The sequence below is a fragment of the Accipiter gentilis genome, chromosome 7 (genome assembly GCF_929443795.1).
Source record: "Accipiter gentilis chromosome 7, bAccGen1.1, whole genome shotgun sequence".
In the NCBI taxonomy this organism is placed as follows: domain Eukaryota; kingdom Metazoa; phylum Chordata; class Aves; order Accipitriformes; family Accipitridae; genus Astur; species Astur gentilis.
The window spans coordinates 13,008,610-13,018,004 of NC_064886.1; the positions used below are offsets into that span (position 1 = coordinate 13,008,610).

The 9,395-nt window shown below is 56.9% G+C and overlaps 1 protein-coding gene across 1 annotated transcript; it reads left to right on the forward strand.

Annotated features, from left to right (window-relative positions):
* Positions 1-486: 486 nt before the first annotated feature.
* LOC126040365 (ras-related protein Rab-11A-like) lies at positions 487-5,643 on the forward strand. Its single transcript, XM_049804613.1, has 5 exons — positions 487-570; positions 4,426-4,621; positions 4,697-4,890; positions 4,977-5,057; positions 5,296-5,643. The coding sequence occupies exons 1-5, from the start codon at positions 531-533 to the stop codon at positions 5,433-5,435; spliced, it is 651 nt and encodes a 216-aa protein (XP_049660570.1). The 5' UTR covers positions 487-530; the 3' UTR covers positions 5,436-5,643.
* Positions 5,644-9,395: the final 3,752 nt, after the last annotated feature.

Consider the following 9,395-nt stretch of genomic DNA (forward strand, 5'->3'; position numbering starts at 1 on the left):
CCATGACTTGGCCTCTGCCAGTTACCCCAAACCCCTCGGAAATGGGAGAATTGCTGCTGGATTCTCCATATCTTCCTCTGGTTCTGGACACTCTCTTTCCCTTTGCACCGTGCCAAGAAGACATGTCGGCCCAGCTCCCATTTTGCGCCCGTGGTTCTGCGCGGAGAGCGTGGCCATGCCTGGACCCGTCAGTAGCACACATGCACGCGGTGGTGGCCTTTCCCTGCTGCCATGCAGCGCTTTGCGTGAGGACACCCCGATGCAATGCACCCCAATGCACCCCAGAGCCCGCGGGGAGGGGAGCAGAGCCCTCGCCCATGGGAGGAGCCTCATACCTGCCCCCCCCCCCCCCTTACCTGGCCCGAGTGAGCACACCTGGGCGGTGACGGACAGCCCCGACCGCCAATGGGTATGCAGGAGGAAGGGCTGTGGCCACCAATGGGTGCGCAGGGGACAGCCCCTGCCAGGGCTGGGTAAGGCCCGGAAATCCCAGTTGGCCCAGCAGGAGTGGGGCTGTGGTGCTGGGCGAGATGCGGGGCAAGGACGATGAGTACGACTACCTCTTCAAAGGTGGGTCTCCCGCCCTGCCTGTGCTGCTCTGGCCATGTCTGCGATGAGCTGTGCTCGGTCTCAGCCTGCTGCAGGCGGTGCTATCTCCATGCAGCACCCTCGGGACGGAGCTGGAAGCTGGGGCTTTGGTTTATACTGGGATATAACGCAGCTCCCAGTGCTGGGGACCTGGGGGGGCGGTGGGGGGGGCTTGCTGGGGTGCTCCCCTGTGCTGGGCAGAGGGATGGTGGGTATCAGTGATGCTGGGGCCTCAGGGTGGAAATTTGGCCGTGGTCCGAGCATTTGCATAGAGCTGGTCTGTGGCTGCTGGGTGCAGGTGGCTGTTGGTGGCTCTAGTGCTAATTAAAGCAGCTTGTCACTGCTGTGGGAGGAGTCTAGAGCCCTCACCTGGGTGCAGCATCCAGGGGAGGGGTGGCCGTGCCTGTGGCAGGCAGGGTGCTGGTCCCTGGGGGCAGGCTGAGGAGGCAGGGGCGGTGGGGAAAGGTGGTCTCTGTGGCCCTGTGGGTGCCGTGCTGGCCCCTGAGCCCCTCTGAGCAGGTTTGGGTGCTCTCCTATGTGTGGCTGGGGTGGGAGCAGCAGTTCTGGGGGCTGAGTGAGCAATCCCAAGAGGAAAAGCTGTGCCGCTCGCCCGGCTGCAGTTAAGGGAAAGGATCCAGGGCTCTGGGGTTGTCCTTCCTGGTGCTGGTCATGGTGTGACCCCTCCGGTGTGCAAGGTGGGATGGGGCTGGGCCCTTGGAGGTGCAGTGTTGGTTTTCCTGGCTGTAGGAGCCCAGCACCCCTGTGGAGCATCCTCATCCGAGCTGCCACCCTTTATGCATGCCAGGTTTCCGTGCCCGTAGCAGCTCTCCCCTTACACCAACTGCCTTGCTGTGGCTGGAACGGGTGCTGGGGGAAGCGAGGGGACAACAGCTTGGCAACATTGCAACCTCCCCAGCAATAAAAGCCAGGCAGTGAGATCACCTGGCAGCCGACCATGAGTCAGCCTCCCCACACAGCCCTGCTTGAAAGACCCTGAGTAATTCCAGCCACCAACATGACAGTAGCCCTTGGCTCCTTGCACACCTCCCCTGGCCCCTGCCCAGGAAAATCCTCCTCTCTGGAGTTATTCTGGGACCCAGCAAGGGGGAAACTGATGCAGCCAGAGCTGGGTCATGACTCGGAGCGAGGCGCCTGGGCAGAAGCTCCTCCAGCTGGTATGGCCTTTCCTTCTGGCCCGGTGTTGCACCAGCAGCGTGGTTCTGAGATGGCCCCAGCACATTGTCCTCCTGTGGTGCCCATCCCTTCCCTGTGATCCTAAAGGAGCCAGGGCTGAGAGCAGCTCGGCACTGGGATCTGCATTCCCCTCCTCAGTCTTACGGTGATTTCTGGACTCCTTAAAAAATAAGAGAACTTAGTTTTGAATGCAAGGTCTGCTCATCCCTCCCGAAGTAGGAGCAAATTCCAAGGGAGACACAATGTTTAAGGGCACAGAGCTGGGCCAGCGCTCTCTGCGGTTACATGGCTCTGCTGAGACCAGCTTCAAACCCTGAGAAATGGGAGATGGTCACTGCTCAAAGCAGTGTTATCCTGATTTCCCACTGAGACAGGAGCATCAGCTGCCTTCTGTTGCAAAGCATGATGCAAATTCTAGCTGTGCTCATGGGAAGGCCCTTGATGCTGCTGGAGGGGCTTGGGATAGATGAGAAATGGCCCTGGGCATGGCTGCCCCTTGGACCTTTCCTCAGGGCCCCTGTGCAGAGCTCCAGGCTGTTTTCATCCCCACCTCTGGGGTGGGACGTGATGTGTCAAGGATGTTTCACTGGTGCTCGCAGGATGTGTGCTCTCTGCTTTGAACAGCTCATGCTGCCTGTTCAGAGGCAGCAAGGACTGATTGTGTCAAATGCTTCTGTGCGTGGGGTGGATGGACAATGCTGCTTGAGTCCCTCTTGCCCTTCAAGCTAGGCGGATGGGGCTGAGCATGTACCTCCTCTGCAACGAGGTGCCCCAGAGGCTGCTGGATCCCTGCCCCGTCAAACCCACTCCCTCCATCCCTGGCATGGTGCAAAGTCTGCAGGAGTGCAAGGAACATGCCATGGCCATGGGGGGCTGTGCAAGGTCAGCATGTGCCCGGCATGGGCTGGCTCTGCTCCTTCCTTCCTCCCCCAGTCTCGTTTCCTAAGGCTTTCCCATATCAATACTTTTTTTGCTGGCTGCAGGGGTGATGCAGCACGGCATGTCTGTGCCTCAGTTTCCCCTGGCTGTACTTAGTGCTGTCTCCTGGCAGCCAGGGCTCTTGCAGGCATCAGCTGTGCTGCCCTCCTGTCCCCAGGCCATGCCTGTGCTTGGGGCCAGAGGCAGCAGGAGCACAGCACTGCTGGAATAGGGGACACAGCGGTTGAACTGGGGGAAGTAGCAACTTCCCGTTGATTAAACACCAAGCCCAGATCAAAGTGGTGAGGCTCAGTAAGCGTTAACGAACCTGGCTCATCGCTGGCCTGCATTTTTCTACCGGTTTGTCCAGGGTAGCCCAGATTATCATGGTCCTCCCAGGCTTCTATGTAGCATGCAGCAGCTTTCACTGCTGCACGGAGGAGCCACCCTTCCCTCTGTTGCTGGACGCCTTGACGTGGTGATTGCCAGTGAGGGTCCGGTGCCTTCCAGCTGCCCTCGGTGATCACAGGGAGCTGTTCCACATGCTGTAGGGTTTCACGGAGCAATGCTATTTGCTGGCTGCCCTGCAACGAGGGTTTTGGCACTGGGATGGCCACCTCATTGGAGGCTTTGCATCCCAGCCCATGCAAGGGAGCCAAGTCCCAGTGAGCTGGAGCTGATGGGGAAGAGGTTATCCAGAACATGGAGCAATATCCTGGGAGGATGGCGGCTGCTGAGCCTTGAAAGAGTGTAGATGTGTCTTGCTGCAAAACCCAGGCAAATCCGCAGCGTGCTTTTCAGCCCTGGTGACAAGTGCAGCAGTGTGGCATACCCAGTGGTCCCTTGCTGGTGTTGCTGGTCCAGCATTCTCCCCAGTGTGGTCACTGGATGGTTGTGATCTCAGCCCTGCTGTTGTCTGATCCTGGTGGGGAAAAGTGTCCCCCAAGCTTGGTCCCACAAGGGTGGGTGAAGCGAAGCAGGCTGCATTTGAGTGCACCTGGAGAATGAACAGAATCAGCAGTGGGGGTATTAAAAAAAAAAAAAAAAAAAAATCAAAACCTGTTGAGTCATAAACTCAACAAACTTGACAGGGAAGCCGTATGATAAAGCCTCCCCAGAGCCTGTTGTACCAGGTTTTACAGGAACCAGCCAGATCTGGGACAGGCAGAAAATGCACTTAACTAACCCACACCCAGGGGGACTTCCCGGCTGATGGGCTGGACCAGTAGCAGTGGAGGAGGATGCTTCCCTTCAGACCATGTCTTTTAAGTCCTCTTGTGTGCCCTCAGGGTTGGAGCTTGGGCTGGAATTAGGAGACCCAGTTCTGCTTGGCTTCTCTGGCCTGGCTCTGGTTTTCTGCCTGTTTTGTGTACATAGGTGTGTATGGGGCCTTCCTGTCCCCAGTGCTGGGAAGGAAACGCCTGGCAACTTCCAGGCAATGGCAGGAATTTTCTTGAGGGACATTTACAGGTAGCTGTGGTGCTGCTGGGATGAGCGGAGGCTGCTGGTCTTGCTCCCTGAGTGCAGCTTCCCAGTTGCAGCTCCCTTATCTGGCAGCTTCTCCCTGGTTGAAATGGACGTGGGGTCTGGGCAGGGGGCAGATGGGGAGATCCCCCATCCCTGCCAGGCTGGGCTGTGGGGTTTGCTGGGATGATCGGCATTGCAGGATACAAATGCCTTTGTTGGGTGTCCAGGGGGACTGACACTGTGCTTGTGCCCCCCTAGTTGTGCTCATCGGGGACTCCGGGGTGGGGAAGAGCAACCTGCTCTCGCGCTTCACCCGCAATGAGTTCAACCTGGAGAGCAAGAGCACCATTGGGGTGGAGTTTGCTACGAGGAGCATCCAGGTGGACAACAAGACCGTGAAGGCTCAGATCTGGGACACGGCCGGGCAGGAGCGGTACCGGGCCATCACCTCGGCGTAAGTTTTCTTGCTCCCCACCCGTGTCCCTCACCCAGGGCCCTGCTGTGACCCTGTCCCCTCACTGTTCCCCAGGTACTACCGGGGAGCAGTGGGAGCTCTGCTCGTCTACGACATCGCCAAGTACCTGACATATGAGAACGCTGAGCGCTGGCTGAAGGAGCTGCAGGATCATGCTGATGCCAACATTGTCATCATGCTGGTGGGCAACAAGAGCGACCTGCGGCACCTGCGGGCCGTGCCCACCGACGAGGCCAGGAGCTTTGCAGGTATCTCCCCATCCTGCCCTGTCCTGTCCCATCCCAGGGTGGCTGTAGTTCACGGGACCTGCCTGAGTCTCACCCTGTCCTTGCAGAGAAGAATGGGCTGTCCTTCCTTGAGACGTCTGCTCTGGACTCTACCAACGTGGAGACAGCTTTCCACAACATCCTCTCGGGTAAGGGGCAACCGGGAAAGTGGGGGACAGATGGAGATGGTTTCGGACACTGTGTCCTCCCAGGACCCGCTGGTGACCCTGACTGTACATTCTGGGGTGGGATCCTGCTCCCCTGGATGGGGAGATGTGGGCATTTGCACCCCTTGAGCTGTGTGTTTTGGGAGGGGACCGGTCCCCCCACTGAAATATATATTTAAAGATATTTTTTTTTTTCCTTCTCTTCTTTCTCTTCTGGCAGAGATATACCGCATCGTGTCACAGAGGCAGATCACTGGGCAGCCAGAGTCAGAGTTTGGCCCCACCACGACCATCGAGCCCATCCGGGTGCTACCCACGCAGCAGGAGGGCAGGCAGGCGCCCTGCTGCCAGAACATCTGAGCCCCCTAGGGTGCCCCCACCCTGACATGCCCTTTCCCACCATCCAGCACATGGTGGCATCATGTTTCTCGCCCTCTACCTCTGCTTGCTGCAGCCCCCCAGAACAAGGCGGGCTGTTGGCCGCTTATGTGCGGCTGCTCTTGTGTGCACCATCATGTTGCCTGTGTGCTGCTCTCCCTGTGTTTTTATGCAGGACCTACACAAATGGGGGGGGGGGGGGGGAAGAAGCATGAGGATCTCTCCCCATGGTTTGAGACATGCCATCCCCTTGTGTCCCTGCTTCCTCTAGCCCTGAAGGCACAGTCACCGGGTGACTCAGGGTGGCACTGAACAAGCCCAAACATCGTGAGTCCCTTGTTCTGCGCCACATTTCTGTGGCACCCCTGGGTGCAGCCCTTTGGGGAGGGTGTGGAGGAGGACATTGGGTGCACCCTTCTCTTGCCTGGTGATGTGAGCAGGAACGCAGCCAGTTGTACTCAGCCCTGCCCCTTCAACACCAAGGGCTTGGGTGTGCCTCTGGGTGCTGCTGGGGCAGCTGTGGGACACCCCAGTGTGGGGTGGGGGGGTGACCCTCTACTTGTGTGTGGAAGGACACTGTTTTTCATGCTGTGAGCCCCTTGAGGTGTGCCTGCTGCACAGCCCCAGCAAAGGGAAAGGCTGCGTCTCTTCCCCTCCTGCCCCAGCCCAGGGGCACTGGAGCAGGGACCTCGGGGGGGCATGTCCTTAGGGGGAACCCCGAGGGGAGGACAAGGGGGTCCTGAGGCAGGGGTGAGGGTGGGGATGGGGTGCTGAAGGTGGGCACCTTGTCCCTCTGCACACCTCCCTGTGTGGTGGCCGGTGCCAAGACATGGGGTCCCTTGGCTCTGGGCTGCGAAGAGCTTCCCGCATGACTCCAACCTGCTTCCCCGCAAGTCTTTTGCCACTAGTGGCTGGGGGCTGGTGACAGCGTGGCCCGGCCTTGGGAACACGGCTGCCACTAGATGGAGCATCTGCTGCACCCACGGGGTGACGGTGGCCCGTTCCCCTGCTTGGGGGACAGCGGGTACATCCCAGCGTGGGCTTCGCCCGAGGTGCTGGGACAGACCGGGCTGAGCCCAGTGCCACTCTTAAGGGGTGATTGGCAGGTGTCAATCAAGAGGCGTGGAGGCACTGCGGTGGCCTTCCTGGGAGAGCCTGTTCCCGTTAACCCCAGTGCTGGGAGCATGTCCCACACCACACTGTTGGTTTTGGGTTTTGGTTTTTTTTTGGGGGGGGGTCCCATCTTACTTGTCTGTGCCGGCAGGATCTGTGCCAGGGTCTTGCCTTGGGGCACAATTTACCAATGAAACTGGAAATTGGGCAAAATCCCCAAATAAAGTTGCTGGTGGAGGCACTTTCTCTCTCTGCCAGGGTCCTTCCTTGAGGCCAGGAACTGTGCTAGCTCTGGCCCCATGCCTCTGCCCGCTTGGGCATGGAGCAGCTGGGCAGCATCCCCAAGCGATGAAGGATGTGAGAGGCGAGGAGGAGGAAGGGCAGGGAGGAAGGTGTGACCATAGCCTGGGCAAGGGGGTTTCTTGCTGGGAGGCTGGAGGGGAGAGCTTGAAATTTGGGCTCAGAGGGGCAAGTTGGATCCTGCTGCCATGGCACAGGGGGAGCACTGGGGTGCATGAACCAGGCAAAGAAATGGCTGCGCTGCATGGGTGCCAGCCCCATTTGGGTCGAGGCTGCCCCTTTTTTTACATCTGACAGCACAGTCACCCCAGCCCTGACAGCAGCTTAACCTTGGCTCGAGACATATTGGTGCAGCTTGTCCCAGCACCATGGCACTGCTCTGTGCCAGAGGCAGCCTCATCCCTGAGCTGGCCAGACCCATCTTTGCCCATATCCTATTTGCGTCTGACCGTGCTGGAGGCTGTCCCCAGGTGAGTGATGGTTATTATCCCACCCAGCCGGACTCTGACCTGTGCCCACACCAGCTGGGAGAGGTATGGCTATACACACACCAGCCGGAGAGCTGCCAAGCACCAGCACCTCCCGCACCACCATCTGCCCACACTGAAACATGGCGCCAAGAGGTGATGTCAGACCCGCCGCTGGGAAAGGTGGGTGCACAGGGGAAGGATGCTGCCCCTGGCTCCACAAAGGGACAGGGGTTGAGCCAAGTGTCCCTTGGGGCTTGTTGCCGTCAGACGTGCCATCCAGCCAGGTGTTGGCACAGACACATAGGATGATGAGCTCATTTAGGCTCATAGAGACACTTTTCAGGCTCGGCAGCTCAGTTTTGCTTCAGGTTTTCCCGCTTTTATATGATTTTTGCGGGAATGAAGTAGTGGGAAGGGTGAAATAAGGCACGGGTTTGCACACAAGGCTCATGGATATGGGACCTTGCTGCCACCAGGAGCGGGAACAGCAGCTGGTGCAGGGGAACCAATAGTCTTGCAAATGAAATTCCTTTGCTCTAATTAACCCTCAGAAGTGTTGCTAAAGGTGTGAAACTCAGTGGGAGACCCATGAGGGGTGGTAGAAGGAGTTTACAGCCCAAACGGCTCCCGGAGCTCAGCCCGGCCGGGGGCCTTGTTCCCAACCACCACTCCTTGACCCCCTCCTAAAGCGTGAACAGACAGAAACAAAGAGCAGACGCCAAGTTTCTTAAGTAATAATACTTTAATAAAATTAAGTTCTTAATGTAATTTAGCACATTTAATACATTAACCCTTTCCCTTCTTTGTTTTCTACAAGTTGTGCAACATCATTATTTTAATTTTTTATTTTATTTTAAATTTTTTCCTTCTCCCCTTATACTATATGCCTCAAAACTCAGACAACGAGCCTAACTCTACTTCTATGTTCGGTTATATCTCTCTCAGGCCTTTATTTTTGCGTAACACCGGAGAGATGAAAATACCTGGATGGAACATGTGATCGGTTTCCAATAGTAACAATCCCGACTACAGGTTTCCTATGACGTTAAAAGAAAAGAGGGAAAAAAAAAAAGCAAACACAACATAACAGGGAATGGACTTTAAATGGAAGGGCCACACAGTCAGGACAGCCAGGCTAACACCGGGCAACTCTGTGGCTGGCTGGCTCAGCGCGAGGTTGGTAGTACCGTGGAGTAGGACCATGTGATAGCACCCGGATCCATGGGAAAGCGGATACACACAAACTTGTACAGTGTTTTTGAGCAAGGATGAGAGAAAGCTAACATGGTACTGGTCAAGCAAAAGCCATGAAGGGCTGGTGGAGGCCTGCGCTCCCCTGGAAGCCACTGCCACTGCATGGGTATTGCCAAGATTGGCCACTGATGGTCCCCGGTGGCTTGGGTTTTTAGCTCACATCTTACATGGGAAATCCCACTGGAGCTGCTTTGCTAGAGTCCCAACGGCAGCAAGCTGGAGCCTGGATCTCTTTGATACTGGGGCAGAGCTGGAGGAAATCCTCTGCAGCCCCAAAGGCTCCCGACCATGCAGCCGGATGCCCAGGGGCTGCTCTGGGCATCCCAGGGGATTTCCCTCGCTCTCCTGGGGCTGGGATCAGAGTCAACTCTGCAGCACGGCAGCATGAACAAGCTCTGCAGCTTGGCTCGAACAGACCTGCTAGTTTGGGACTCGTCAGCACTCATGCCCACTGCCTTTCATGTTTGCTTAACACTGCATTTAACCCAGGAGCAAATCCTCAATTGCAAAACAGGATCTGGCCCCTGATTTTTTTTTCACCTTTTTTTACGATTATCTTGAACAGAATTCATAAAGAAAAAGGAAAAAAAAAAGTGCTGATTGTTTCACAGACGAGCAAAGCAGCCTGCAACCCTGTCTCTCCTTCCCAGCTCCTTGGAGCCAAGAGAAGATCTCTGTGGCCACAAAGTGCTGCTCTGTCTCATTGCTCCGTTTCTCTGTAAGTTGTCTGAAAAGCATCATCGCAAGACCAGAAAACACATTCTGCCATCAGCTGCCTGGTAAACTGGTACCACCATCGGAGTGT

Excerpts from the sequence above, each read along its gene's own strand:
- LOC126040365 (XM_049804613.1), top strand. The coding sequence starts at position 531 with ATGCGGGGCAAGGACGATGAGTACGACTACCTCTTCAAAG. Across the intron at positions 4,622-4,696 it reads TACCGGGCCATCACCTCGGC|GTACTACCGGGGAGCAGTGG; the intron begins GTAAGTTTTCTT and ends ACTGTTCCCCAG. Across the intron at positions 5,058-5,295 it reads TTTCCACAACATCCTCTCGG|AGATATACCGCATCGTGTCA; the intron begins GTAAGGGGCAAC and ends CTCTTCTGGCAG.